General features: G+C 47.5%; 1 protein-coding gene across 1 annotated transcript in view; it reads right to left on the minus strand.

Moving 5' to 3' along the window:
* The window catches only part of GALNT2 (polypeptide N-acetylgalactosaminyltransferase 2), a 172448-nt gene that overhangs the window by 78071 nt on the left and 78972 nt on the right, over positions 1-15405 (minus strand). The window contains exon 2 of the mRNA XM_055425862.2: positions 2888-2981. Coding sequence (XP_055281837.1) covers positions 2888-2981 — 94 coding nt within the window. The remainder of the gene's footprint in view (positions 1-2887; positions 2982-15405) is intronic.

Raw genomic sequence — 15405 nt, forward strand, 5'->3', positions numbered from 1 at the left:
AAACCTGAGAAGACTCTTGAGAGTCCCTTATACTGCAAGGAGATCCAACCAGTCCATTCTAAACGAGATCAATCCTGGATGTTCACTGGAGGGACTGATGCTAAAGCTGAAATTGCAATACTTTGGCCACCTCATGCGACGAGTTGACTCACTGGAAAAGACTCTGATGCTGGGAAAGGTTGGGGGCGGGAGGAGAAGGGGACGACGGAGAATGAGATGGCTGGATGGCATCACCGACTCTGTGGACATGAGTTTGAGTGAACTCCGGGAGTTGGTGATGGACAGGGAGGCCTGGCGTGCTGTGATTCATGGGGTCGCGGAGAGTCGTACATGACTGAGCGACTGAACTGAACTGAACTGAACAGTATATTTAATGGTGAGAAACTAAAAGCTTTCCTTCTAAGATCAGGAACAGGGCAAGAATGTCTTCTCTCATCACTCCCTTTTAATATCATACTAGAAGTCCCCGCTAATGCAGTAAGACAAGAAAATAGAACAAAAGGTATAATACAGCTTGAGAAGGAAGAAATAAAACTGTCTTTGTTTGCAGGTGACATGACTGTCTATGTAGAAAAACCAAAAGAATCAACAACAAAAAAATTCCTGGAACTGTTAAGTAATTGTAACAATCCTTGCTATAATTGCAGGATATATAATAAATACACAAAAGTCAATTGCTTTCCTATAGTAAATGAACAAGCAGAATTTAAAATTAAAAACACAATACCATTTACATTAGCACCCTCAAAATAGAGATACTTTGGTACAAGTTTAACAAAATAGACACAAAAATTGATATGACCCAAACCAAAAACTCTAAGGAAAAAAATTTAAAATAACTAAATAAATGGATAAATACTCCATGTTCATGGATTGGAAGACTCAATATTGTCAAAATGTCAATCCTTACTAATTTGATCTGTAGACTCAACACAAACCAAATCAAACTCCCAGCAAGTTATTTTGTGAGTACCAACACACTAATTCTAAACTTTATATGAAAAGGCAAAACAAAAAACCAGAAAGGCCAACACAAGATTAAAGGGAAAGAACAAAACTGGAAGACTAACATTACCCATCTTCAAAATTAAACCTAAAGAGAAAGTAGTATTGGAAAGAATAAATAGATAGATTTTTGGAACAGAGAAGACAGCCCAGAAACAGACCCACATAAATACAGTCAACTGACTTTTGACAAAGGAATAAAGGCAACAACAAAACAATGAAGGCCTATTCAATAACTAATGCTGGAACAACTGGATCTCCATATGAAAGGAATAAAAATCTAGGCACAGACCCTACAACCTTAAACTCTTCTCAAAAATTAACTCAAAATGGATCACAGGCCTAAATATGGAACACAAAATAATAAAAATCCTAGAATATAACATGGGGAAAAAAATCTAGGTAACCTTGAATATGGCAATGACTCTTTAGCTATATTGAAGATATACTCTATGAAGGAACTGATAAAGCTAAACTTCATTAACTCAAAACTTCCTGCTCTGAGAAAGACTGTCAAGAGAGTAAGAAGACAAGCCACAGACAGAGAAAGGGTTTGCATATTACATATCCAATAAAGGACAGTTATCCAAAATACACAGAGGACTCTTAGTTAAAAGTTGACAGTAAGAAAATGAACAACCCATCACAGTGTGGGCAGAAGACCTGAGCAGACATTTCCGCAATGAAGCTGTATGTGTGACGAACATACGGTGGCTCCAGTGGTAAAGAACCCACCTGCCAATAAGCTGTCACTTCCAACCTATTAGAAGGGCCAGACTGAAAACCGGGGCAATACCAATTGCTGGTGAGGATGTGAAGTAACAGGAACTCTCATTCACTGCTGGTGGGAGTGCAGAACGGCACCGACACTTTGGAAGATAGTTTGGCAGTTTCTTATAAGTGTATTCCTGCCATATGATCCTTGTATTTACCCAAAGGAATCGAAACTTATGTCCACACACAAAAAATTGAACACAGATGTTTACAGCAGCTTTATTCATAACTGCCAAACTTGGAAGCAACCACGATATCCTTCTGAATGTCCTTCCGAGCTGAATGGATAAATAAATGGATATATCCAGACAACAGAATACTATCCACAATAAAAACAAAAGGGTTATCAAGCCATGAAAAGACACAGATAAATGCTCAATGCATGTTACTAAGTGAAAGAAGTCAGTGTGAAAAGGCTACATACTATGTGATTCCAACTATGACATTCTGGAAAAGGCAAAAATCATGGAGACAGTAAAAGGATCAGCGGTTGCCATGGGCTGGGGGAAGGAAGGATGGCTAGGCAGAGCAGAGAGGATTGTTGGGGCAGTGAAACTACTCTATATGACCCTGTAGTGGTGCCTGCATGTCACTGGATAGGATACCATGAGCGAGTACCAACATAAACTATGGACTTTGGGTGATTCTGATGTATCAGTGTTGGTTCATTGACTGTAACACGTCCCATCTGGGGGGGATGTTGACAGTGGGAGTGCCTGTGTATGGGGGCGGGGAGCATATGGAAACCTCTGCACACTCTGCTCAGTTTTGCTGAGAACCTAAAACTGCTCTAAAAAAATAAAGTTTGTTAAAAAGAAAATCAGTGAACTGGTACATACCATCGTGTACTTTTTTTAATTCTATTTTCTCTTTCAAGAAATTTTGGTCACCTTCCAGTAAAGTCATTTCACAAGGCACTTAGGGCTTGAAGGAAGGCAGGAGGATGCTGCTCTAGGGCAGTGTCTCCACTGCCTTGTGAAATCCATTCTCTACCCTACAGGAGACTTGCTCCAGATGCCATATCCAGCTCATTCACAAGGGCAAGGCAGCCCCCCCCACCCTAACCAGCAGCCCAAGGCTGGCCTGGCCCCGGAGGCAGCTGCAGTACCTGGCGGGAGGGTCTCCATGCTGCGTGCTTTCTCGTCCCCGTTGCTGTGATGAAGGTCTTTCTTTTTAAGTGGGTCAATGTCATTCCAGTCCTCCTGGGGGAGAAAAGATACCAAATGAGTTGACAGGTTCCTGGAGCACCCTTCCATGCATCAGGTCAATAAACAGTGAGTCTGAGCAAGTGGATGCTGGGGGACACAGCATGGTGACACCTCCTATCTATAGGATCGCATCCCAGACCTGCTCAGTGGTGGAGACCCAAGGCCAGAAGTGTGGGACCTGCTTTTCTTTCTCCATTTTCTATGTATAACACTTATGTATGGAAAGAAATACTCTGGAGACTTGGGGAGGGTGGAGAAGGGAGACAGGGAAACTAGATTAAATAAGAGAATTCAATAGTGGCTAAATCAAAGCCATTAAAATCAGGGTAGCTCTTGGGATGCCTTCTACAGCTTAAGGGTACCATAGGACCACAGTCTCCCTTGGGGAACTGAACCAGGCTCAGATGTTGTTAAATGATTTCTGTAATTCTACTGAATAATAGTGGAGGGAGGGAAATGATGGCCGAGCTTTCCTTCCGGCTAATAGGGCAACAAATTAAGGGCTTAATGTAAAACCAGATGATAGAAGCTCTGGCAGAATTTATTCAACTCATCTGTGCAAACAATTTAATCTATCAACATTAATCAAACTAAATAACAACCTCATGACCACAGAGCTAAATATATTTTTCAACCACTTGGGACCTGATTTCTGTGAATACCATAAGAAAGGTTTCTGTATATACCCCCAAATCAGCAATACCCCATGCATGGCTTGTAATCCTCCCATACAGACAGACGTCTATGGGCCAAGCATCATCAACTGGCCATTTCCCCAGCAGACGTTATGAGGATGCCATCTCCCTCAGGGGAGACCCAGTCAGTCTTGCTTGGATTTGTTTAGCCAGTATTCCTCCAACCAGCAAGGGCTGTGTGACCGCTTTTAGACACATTTTGGCTCTAAACAACGTAAAGTGAGATCTGCAGAAAGAGTAATTCTCAGGGGCTGGGCCAAATCAGACATGGTTCCCTAAATGCAACTGGCTCTGCCAGTAAGCTACATTTTTACTCAAAAGGTAGAATAGTTACAGAGTAATTGGGCCTAAGCCGCCTCCTAGGAGGCCAGCTTGTCCTTCAGTTGCTTTTGAGGTGAAATGAAGCTGGTTTACCTCAGCAAGGGAGGGATTGTGGGAGGAACGTCCCACCCACTTATCACAAGGCCTTCTCAGGCCTCCAAGTGCTATGACTTTTGAAGATCCTAGCTTCCCTTGTGGCTCAGCTGGTAAAGAACCTGCCCGCAATGTGGGAAACCTGGGTTCGATCCCCGAGTTGGGAAGATCCCCTGGAGAAGGGAAAGGCTACCCACTCCAGTATTCTGGCCTGGAGAATTCCAAGGACTGTACAGTCCATGGGGTCACAAAGAGTCGGACACGACTGAGCGACTTTCACTTCACTTCACTTCAGCCCACACTGTAACGAATGAATTAAAATGCATCTGGACCCCTTCTGGGCTTCCCAGGTGGCGCTAGTGGTAAAGAACGCGCCTGCCAACGCAGGAGGCGTGAGAGACTAAGAGACTGGGGGACTGATCCCTAGGTCAGGAAGACCCCCTGGAGGAATCCCATGTGACAGAGGAGCCTGGCAGGCTACAGTCCATAGGGCTGCAAAGAGTTAGACACGACTGAAACAATTTAGCAAGCACAGCACGTACTCCATTTAAATACTTTTTGCCGCAGAAAATTTTTTGAAGTATATTTATAATTTGACTTTTGAGATTACTTGGTTATAAATAAACTTTCAATTTACTATTGGCAAAGATTTCAAGACAATCTTGGCAACTGCCAGGGAGAGAGAGAATCTGACCTCTCTCTGCCTTCACAATATAAGGAGACATGTGAATACTAAATCCAGCAAGTAATGAAGCTACCAGAATCATGCTGTGTAGACTTTTAATTAATTAAGCTTTATTAATTTTTGTTTTGTAGCATGCTGGTAACATTTTGTGGCTAATAACTTTTTCCCACAGGCATCTGGCCTACTACACACACTGGCTAACCAATCACACCATTTAACTTTGTACTTGAATAAAAGCAAAAGTAAACAACAACAAAAAGTGAATTGCTGCTGGTGGGGCCACCACACTGTAATGTTCACCAAATCAACATTTGTAAGTCAACCATCAATGTTTTCTTAGAAATTAAACGTCATCTCCTTCGCACAAACGAGAGTGACCGGTCTGTATGTAAAACTCCCTGACCTGTCTCTACACTTCCCCGCCTCACCCCAGCCATGTGGCAACGAACCGAGCCCACCGTAGAACTGAGGCCAAAGATGAGGGCGGACTCCATAAGGAGGGCACCGCAAAGCCCCAGCAGGTGACGGGATGCTAAGCACCACTGGAGGACACCTACGCACCAGGCACTGCACGAGGGTACTTCTTCATCCTGGCAACAAGCCTGTCATTTTATTAGCTCCTAGAGGGGGGTGAGGAGGGGGAGGAGGGGACCGAGAGGAGGGAGGGGGAAAGGAGGAGAAGCACTGAGGCCGCTAACACTCACAGGGCACTTGCTAGACCGCGCTCACGCGTCCATCCTCCTTACACTGTCCCAGTCTACTGACGAGGAAGAAGGCTGGGGCACCAATCAGAGTCAGAGCACACTGCAAGGCTGGAGTCCAGCCCAGAGCTCAGAGTCTCAAACCTCCCTGTGCCCTACCCTTAGAGAAGACAGCTCCCCTCCACCACCGCAGCAGTCAAAACTGGAGACGAACAGTGCATTTCCCATTCCCCTCAGGACAGACAGGGCGCTGTAAACTCCTCTGGGCCAGGCCGGCCCATCAGAGCCAGTGGCTGAGATGGTGCCCACACAACCGTCTACCGCAGGGCTGCCCACTCACGGCTTGCCACCACCCCATGTTGTTGCTGGACATTTGGGAAGGGCTGAGAGCAGCCCACTCCAGTGTTTTTGCCTGGGGAATCCCATGGACAGAGGAGCCTGGTGGGCTAAAGTCTACAGGCTCGCAAAGAGTCGGACACGACTGAAGCAACTCGGCACACACAGCACGAGGGTGCAGATGACACCCACCCTGGGGCATCAGGACCTGTGCCTGGGGCCGCTGCCCCTCAACGGAGTCCAGACCAGACCCCACGGGAAAAACAAGGGTGCAGGTGACACCCACCCTGGGCATCAGGACCTGTGCCTGGGGCTGCTGCCCCTCAGCGGAGTCCAGACCAGACCCCACAGGAAAAACGAGGAAACAGAATGACGGGGAGGAGATTGAGACCTGTGCTGTGGAAATGTCACTCTGGCTGTGGTGAGGGAGGAACTGGAGGGGGCAGGAGATGGGCCAGGAGGCCGGAAGGTGAGGCGGTGGGGTGGGGGCACTGCTGGGGGCCACAGGTGGGAGGGAAGTGGCACGGGGGACAGTCATCCACAAGACACGCGGGGAAGTCATGAGGGTAGGGCCGGGGTGGTGCTAGGAAGGAAGAGGAGTGTGTCCTGGAGATGCTGGGCTATCCGAGACACCACAAGCAGGAACAAAGGCGGGAGGAAGGCGGCCAGGGTGAGGACGCGGTCCAGGGCGGCAGGGAAGGCTGGCGTGCCAGGGACAGGCAAGACACACGGCGTGCTGACAGGAGGCCTGGCCTGGGAGCCAGAGCCCCGCATTCTGGCCACGGTTTTGCTTTGCTGGTGGTGGGGTCTGAGTAGGAGGCCTGCCTTCTTGAAGAAGGGGATGTGGGGCCAAGGCACTGGAGGGCCCCTGGGAGTCCCAGGGAACAGACCCTGGTGTGAGCACTTGATCACATGTCCTGCCTATAATCCACTAATGGTCAGCATCTAAAAGCAACACAGGTCCTTTCAAGGCAGAGGATGGGGGTGGTCTCCGGTACATTTCTTTTGTACCCATAGCACCCAGCATGGTGGTGGTCTTTGGGTAACTGCTCAATAATAAATGCAATCAAAAAAAATCCTCACTCTATTTACTCAGATTAATTTTACTGGCTTTGCTCAAAAGTTTGCAGAGAAAACTTTTCATTACAACCATCCCCCTCATAGATTTACACATTATCCTAAGACATACACACATCAGTGGAGGCTCCACTTAAAATGGAAACGCACTGACTATAATCATACAGAGTGACTCCTTCACCCAGTATCTGCTGGTATCCACGATGCGCCACCAGTGATCTGTTTTCTCTGTGCACGGACAGACAGATCCTCTTTTCAGTGACAAGCATAAACTGCTTAGCTTAGTGGAGTAATGATGTGGTTTGATGCTGGCTGGGTCAAAAGTTGCAGAGAATCCAAAGCCTGTGATCCGACCCATAAGTCTGCTTTTATTTCCGAGGATGCAGCTCCATCTTGGCTGTGCTCCTCCTGCCCAAAGCGGGATGCTGACGCTGACCACGCAATGATGCACCCACACACGGAATTTGCTGCAGATACCTGCACACCAGGCGGGCTTGGTGGCTCCAAAGGAAAGCTACATTCTGTCAGGAAATGTGGCCCAAGGACTAGGATTCTCTGCTGACCAGACTGAGGGGATGTCACTGGCCTCGCATGACTCATCGTTTGGATGAAGCCTTGGATACAGTCAAATGTAGCCCCAGAAAGATGCAGAAAGCATTGAGCAGGGCACTGAGATTCTCTCCCTTTTCAGATGGCATTTGGCCAGATACTGCATACACGAACTCCTCCCTCCTACTCACTGACTTACCTGGCAGGTAGTTATTACTATTAGATACTTGAATTTGGTTAGTTTTCAGTCCAAAAGCTCAAGGTACGCATTACTCTTACAAATGTATACAGCAGAAGCAGTCTATTGCCTGAAGCACAAGTGGAATTAAATCAGGCCATGTGTGAGATCAAATGAAAATAAACAACGGAAAAATGTCTATTTATCTACCATAATTAAAGAGTATGGCAGCCAACATCCATCCTATTTCTAAGTAGATAAAGGAGCAATGACTTTTAACAAAATGACATCAGTTTCAGAAACAGTAAATCCAATAGGTTGGTTTGTTGAATAGTTATGAAAATTAAGGGTAAATAGGCTTAGTTATTAAAATAACTTTCTGCACTATATTTCCAATGTGATCTGTCTCTGTTTCAAAATAAGAGGAAATATATAAAACGTGGGCTTGGTGTTTGCTTGAGACAAAGCGTCAGTCTTGGTGGTGGGGGGCTGGGCCAAGAGGGAGCGGGGAGGGGGGCTTGGACAGATGTGGGAAGCAACCGTCGGGGACGGGGCACAGCCAGTGTCAGGTGAGCCCTGAGGCTCAGCAGACAGCCAGCACCTTGCTGAGGGCACTAGGTTAGCCCTCATGTTCCAGGGGAGGGGACAGCCAGAAGGGTTGGGTGACTTCTTGTAGTTACCAGCCACTGCCAAACAGATCCTCTCAAAATTTAGTAACTTAGAAAAAAACCACCTAAGACCTCACACACCATCAGAAGGCGAAGAATCTGTCTGCTTCTGGTCCACGTCTCTCACGAACCAACACGGAAACCGGGGCTGTGGCCATCTGAAGGTCAGGAGGGGCCCAGGGCTGCTTCCTGTGAGTGAGCTGGGCGGGGAGGGGATCGGGCAGAGGGGGACCCCAGGCCCAGCCCGGGAACCGCATGCGGCCACAGCTCCTGGCCATCCAGGAGAGGTGAGTCAGCAGTTTAGTCCACACTCAAGACAGAGGCCCAGACCCCTTCTGCGTGGAGGCAGGCACAGACGAGGCCACATCCCACAGACTGACAGAACACTGCAGCGCCCCAGCGGCTACTCGCATGTGCAAGGCTATGCAGCGAACTGCCACTCCACCACATGCTGACCTCTTCACCACCACCCAACACAGAGACTACTCCCCCACGGCAACGTGTGAATTATGAACCACCACCAAAACAAGCATGCCTACACATATAAGACCAGGTAACACAGAATAAACGCATATGGCTAAACCATCAAATCTGCCTTCATACAGTTTAAATGCCTAATGCAGTATTTGTTAGCAAAGGTAAAAATATCACTGGGGAGGAAAAAAAGGGAATAAACAGGTTGTTTTCACTCCCTGCTTACTGAAATACATTTTGCCACCATTAAATTCCTTCAGCTGACTAGACCGTATGCTCAGAGCCAGACCAAGTTACAAGAAATACCATCTGAACGACTTCTTGAATCTTTTCTGATCAAATGTCTACTTTTCTCTGTTATTTAATGACTGTTCAGTAATTGCCACCACCAGGAACAACACTCTAGTTTGGGGGGGAAAAAAGCCAGGTTGCCAGATGTGTTAAAAAGATGTGATAATTTCTATTTCCGCAGCCCATTTCTTAAGAGCACATTGCCAAGCTAAGAACAGAAAAATGCTAAGCAGCTTGCTTGAAAGCAAATTTTAAAGGGTGGATGTAGTTTTCTGTTGAAGACCTAGAACCCTACCCCCAGAACTCTCCCTCCAATGTGATCACAGCCTAACTGCAGAGTCCTCTAACTGTTCAGGTGGCAGTCCACCAGGTGGTGCAGGGAACAGTGAGGCCTTCTCACCAGAGGATGAGGAAGCCGCCGATACAAGGAAATGCATCTATACTTTCTACCTAGGGCGTGTAACCCACTGACAAGGTGACAAAGGGAGTTTTAACTCATTGAGAAAGGGTCCTGAGCAAAGAAGGCAGGAACACTTGGGCAGGGCCCCTCAGCTGGGCTAGGCTGTGTTAAAACTAGAAACCTGTATTCAGACTGACACTGACATGTCTGCATTTATAAAAGAGAGTGGCTTCTGCTTCTAAATCAGAGTCCCCACTGGAATGGTTTAAGAGGAAGCATGTTCGCTTCCCTCCCAGTCATCACTGGAGGAGGAAGGGGGATACCAAGTCGTGTACAAACCAGAGCAGCGCTGGGCCCAGGCACCTGCCCCATCTGAACACGCATCCTGAGTGTAGCAGCGATGGGCCCTGCCCCAGGTCAGCCAGCTTCATCACTCAGGGACCTGCTAGTAGAACAAGCTGCTCCGCTGGAGGGAGAGCGCAGGTGAGCTTCCAACGGCAACCACCCAACCTTCACCCATCAGGGAGGGGTGAGAGGAAAAGAATCAGGACTTGCACGGCGAAAGAGATGGGGAGTGAGACAGCAAGGCCAGCCTCCCAGATGCCAGGCCTGCCCTTGCCTGCTTCATCGCAACCTCCAGGTGTGGGGTCTAGTCTTGGGTGTTTTCCAGGAGGTTCCCAGGCAGCTCTAGTGCACAGAGTGGAGAACCCCTGGCTTAACTGATGCACTTGAAGTTTCACACCCCTTATTCCAACCTGGCCTGTGAAACTCAATGGGAGAGGGGCAAGTTTCTGCCGTGGGTGCAGTCGCACGCTGCTTCATACAGAATCACTTGCTCATAAGTAAGCCATCTGTTACGATAAAGGTCACCCCTTCATTTTTTTTACTGTGTGTCCCTCAGAGAAACGTAGGCTGTGGCAGCTGGAACAACGGCTTGTACTAAAGTCATGAGCTGAGGTAACACGACGACTCATCCCCTGCTATCTAACCTCTCTAACAAGCAAAGCGCCTATTGCATCGCCCTGCACACTCACTCCACACAGAGTCCGTCAGTTGCCTTAATTTGGTGAAAATTTTCCTGTTTGAATCCCTGAGGTGAAACAGATGAACGTCTATCAGCGCTGCAGCCTGCTCAGCCTGGAAGCTTGGCACCTGAAGCACAAGAGGCAAGGTCTGGACATGTGCTAGCCTGGCGAGTCAGCCCCAGCCCAGTCCCATCACCTGATTCTGCCCAGGGTGCCTCTCTGGGACACAGACCCAGTACGCAACATGGAAACACCTCTATCCCAGCCCCTGAAATGACATAACTGGCAGGGCCCCCGTGAACTGTTACATCATTTAAACTCTGAGTCCATGTTCACTGACAATATTTAACCTCCTTCTTCCACTATGAAGACCCAGTCTTCACTCCTCTTTTAATTATCCTACTCCAACCACTAAACTTCCTCCTTTCTGCCCGTAACTAGCTCATTCTCGGACTTGTCAAAGTACATTCGTATATCATTCATATGTTATCTCGTATGTTATACTCCCAAACCTGTGGCTGATGTTGTTTAGTCACTAAGGCATGTCCGACTCTTTGCGACCCCACAAACTATATAGCCCACCAGGCTCCTCTATCTCATGGATTTCCCAGGCAAGAACACTGGAGTGTGTTGCCATTTCCTCCTCCAGGGGATCTTCCTGACCCAGGGAATGAACCCTGTTTCCTGCATTGGCAGGTGGATTCTTTACCACTGAGCCACCAGGGAACCCCCCTTAAACATCTAACTTCAGCTTAATCATGAGTAAAACATCAGACAAACCCCAAATGAGGGATATTCTACAAAATCTCTGGCCAGGCCTCCTCAGAACTATCAAAGTCATCAAAACAAGGAAGGCAGGAAACCATTACAGCCCAGAGGAGCCTAAGGAGATAATGAAATTAGTACCTGGACAGGCTGTTGAAACAGAAAAAGGACATTAAGGAGAAACTCAGGAAATCTGAATAAAGTGGTTAATAATAACATTATCAATATTGGTTTTTTAATAATAAGGGAAACTGGTTATAGCTGTCATGGGAAGTTTGTACTATGTTCCCATTTTTTCTGTAAATCTAAAATTGCTCTAAAAATAAAGTGTGTACATAAATCTTACACCTACATAAAAGCAAAATAATCACATTAAACACTCCTGTATTTATCAATGATGTATTTCTAGGGCATCTGTCCATTTTTAATGGCAATGTTAAGCCCTCCCCACATCCTTCAGGGAACTAAGGTGTGAATCAGCATTTCCTAATTTTAAAGCCAATTTTGTAATGAGACACACACCTAGGAGCAATCTATTTCACACCACAATCCTCTTCCAAGAGCAATCCACCCCCCCACCACACCCCCTGCCCAAAGCAGCGGGTGGCCCAGGGCAGAGGGGCACAAGTAGAACTGTTAACATTCCTCATTCCTGGAGGAGTTTATGATGCAAGACAGCTCCTGGGCCAGGTCCTAAACACCCATGGAGTGGATGATGGAGCACAGCCTACAGGTGAGCTGAGTGCCTGCTATTTACGGCCTCCTCTATCACGTGGGCTGATTCCACCTCTTTCTTCCTGTAAGCAGAGAAACAAACGGATTCTCCTGTTAGGAGTCTGCACACAGCCCCTTAACTGCTGCTTCTCTTCCTGTTCTGGGATTCTTAACATTAGCTGAAGCAGCAAACTTGACTCAAAAATGTCTTTCTACAAAAAAAAAAAAAAAAAACCAATGGGTTTTAGAAAGATTTTCCCCCATGACTTACGTAAAAGTCAGTTTTTTTAAAAATGTTAAAAAATAATTCCCAACAGATGAGGAAAAAAGTGGCAGGAGAGAAGTTACACAAGCAACTGCCCCGCCAGCACCGAGTGGCACTGCAGTGAGAAGCGGGGACATCCTCAGCGGCTTCCGATCCCTGCGCACTCCCCTCCACCTCCGGGAGCCGCACCAAGCCACCACCGCCGGTACGCTTACCGCCTCCAGGACACCGCCCCGCTGCGGCAGCCAACCTCAGGGTCAAGGCTCGGAGGCAAAGCTGCCTCCCCGCTCGCCTGGGCTCCCGGGTGGACGACAGCACGCAGAACTGGCTGCAACACCACCTTGTGACCAGTAGGCGTCGCCGGCGCGCACTTCATCCCCACCACCGGTCCTCACCCCAGGGGTCCCGGTCCGCGCAGTTCCAGGAAGCCACCTGAGTCAGAACTGGCTCCCGGGACGGATGGGTGAGACGCTCCACGGACTCCAAATCTTGGGTCTGTTTTGAAGAGTCTGCATGGGAAAGTGTTATGTGAAGGGCTCCAAAGGAACCCAGGGTTAGAAACGTAAATGGAAAATTTGTAATTAATTTTCCCTCTTCTATAATCACAAATCATCACGGAGTCAGAAATCCCTGGCAGTGAGCAGGCGGGCACCGACTCTCTGGGTATCATTCATGGACGACAACCCCACAGGAACACACAAATGCCCGCCGAGGTGGATTCAGGGACTTGGGGGAGAGTTCTAGTTCAAGGACAGTGTGGATGTTGATCCACTTCTCTTATGTGACAATGAGAATCAGAGACCTAGATGTGGGGAGAAGGGCAAGTGTGGGACAGTCAGGGGAGGGGAGGGAGCCTTCCCAGGCCTGCCTGGGAGAGGAAGGGAGGGAGGGACGCATGCCCATGGCCAGGCCAGGTCAAGCAGCCTGAAGGCGGGAGGAGCAGCTGTTTGAAGATTATTTGATAATTCATATCAAGGTCGGCAGGTAAAATGAAGGTGACCACATAGAGTTTTTAAAAAATAAAACTAGTGAATGTGGCTAGAGGACCAGAAGTACCATGTAGGAGGCACATCTCAAAAGATGTATGTCATATGCAACCAAGAAATAAACTCGTGAGCATCTCAGTGAGATGTGGGGAGACATTTGCAGAAGTTTCTTGCAAATGAGCAACAGTAAATGGGAACTGTACAGCATTATTATTCATTTAAAATTTACATGTTCTCATTAACCTTCTCTTGATTTATAGTTCAATGGCTAATTGCCATGTGAGTATTACCCAAAGAGTTGGACACAACTGAGCAACTGAACTGATTACCCAAAAACTCCAGAAAGGTTGTCCTAAATCTATTTTTCTCAAAAGGTTTTTATTCACTTCAAATTCCTCTGTTAGAATGAATCTGTTTATTTATGGCTGCACCATGTCTTAGCTGCCGCACACAGAATCTTTTTATTTATGGCATGTGGGATCTAGTTCCCTGATCAGGAGTTGAACCTGGGCCCCCTGCATTGGGAGCTCGGAGTCTTAGCCACCGGACTACCAGGGAAGTCTTGTTAGAATGAATCTGTACCAACAGCACACTCATGCCTCGTCAGCCCACTGCACAGACAAGTGACCCCTGGGAAATGGGGTTCATGCGGTACTCTAGAGTCTGGATTCCATTTGAACCCGTTGTAAAATGTTGGTTTTGCCACAGCCCCAAGTTCTTTTTCTACAAGATGATTTAGACCATGTTACAGAATCCAGATGGAGCACCCCTAATGTGAATAAGCTGTAGCAGGACTCTGCACAGAGAGACCCACCCCCAAGAGGAGCAGGGAAGCCAGCCTACTGGGCAAGTGCCAGGGGTGCTTGCTGTGTGCCTCTCCTGCTTATGTGCTGCATGGGGCAAGGTGCACAGCCTCTTCCAGGGACAGGGAGCTGGATTCTTTATCTCTGGCACACTTATTTACACATTCATTTTCTGCCTGGGATGTCTTCCGCACAATTCCAGTATGTGTTATTACAACATGGGCTACAAATGTCTCACTATCTTATTTAAAAGGAAAAGGACTGGGTGTAAATTAGTTGAACTTGACTGGAAAGTAATTTGGCGCCATATATTAAGAACTGGAAAGACAGAACCGTTAAGCTAAGAAATCTCGTTTCTGTGAATTTATCCTCATGAACTAACCCAAAATAAGGAACAAATTTTATGCATGGAGGTTGCAGCATTGTTCATAAAAGAAAAAAAGAAGAAACTTAAAATATTCACTGACAGGTTGGTTAAATTATGTCACAGCCCCTGAAAATAATATTAGGCAACCATTAAGAATTATAAAGACCACCCAGTTATATGCAAAATGCATATAATACATTAAATGCAGGAGACAAAATTTTATGTATACAATGAAACAAACTATAAAAAAAAGTATCCATATAGATAAGCCTGGAATGAAATGCACTAAAATAAACACGGTTGTGTTGAGAGTGGAGAATGATGAGTGTTGTCTCTATGTCTTAAACTTTCTGTCATATTTTTAAATTACTTTCATGAATAATAAATTTTAACGCAGGCATGTTTAGGTTGGAACTTGAAACCTACCCAATATTTCCTATCAATAACGCATCAGGGCCACACCTGGCCTGAGGCTACGAAAGCCGCCCAAGACGGCACAGGAGCCGCTTCCAGAAACAGGTGTGCGCCTGGCCCCGCGTTCCCAGTGCGCGGTTGAGCACTAATCCAGCCCACGCAGGCTGCCCCGGCCCTGGAGTCAGGCAGGGCTGAGAGGGCGCGCTGGCCCGGGCAGGGCTCGGCGCTGCCAGACTCTGCTCCTGCAGGCCTGCTGAGGGCCCAGCTCCCCTGGGTCCAGCCCTTTCCCTCTTGAGTGTTTTTTCCCAAGAAACTGGTCAACAAAAGATTGAACTGATCCGGTGTGCTTGCGGCCACAGCTGGCACTGATCTGTCAAACAAAGGGGTAGCTGGACCTTCTCATGAGTTCCCTGGCAACGACATGCAGGGACCACAGCCCATTGTTCTTCCAGGCCCGTCACTGACTGTCCTGACTCTGTCAGGACACGGGGGTGGGAATCACGATGACAGGGACGCCGCCCCACAGAGCTGATGCTCACTGAGATCCCAGTTCACGCGTCCCAGGGCGGCTGTGAGGATGTGTCCCGGCCACCCTTCACACGCCCTTGAGG

Source organism: Moschus berezovskii, chromosome 12 (assembly GCF_049115385.1).
Source record: "Moschus berezovskii isolate FMDL1 chromosome 12, NW_MosBer_1.0, whole genome shotgun sequence".
In the NCBI taxonomy this organism is placed as follows: domain Eukaryota; kingdom Metazoa; phylum Chordata; class Mammalia; order Artiodactyla; family Moschidae; genus Moschus; species Moschus berezovskii.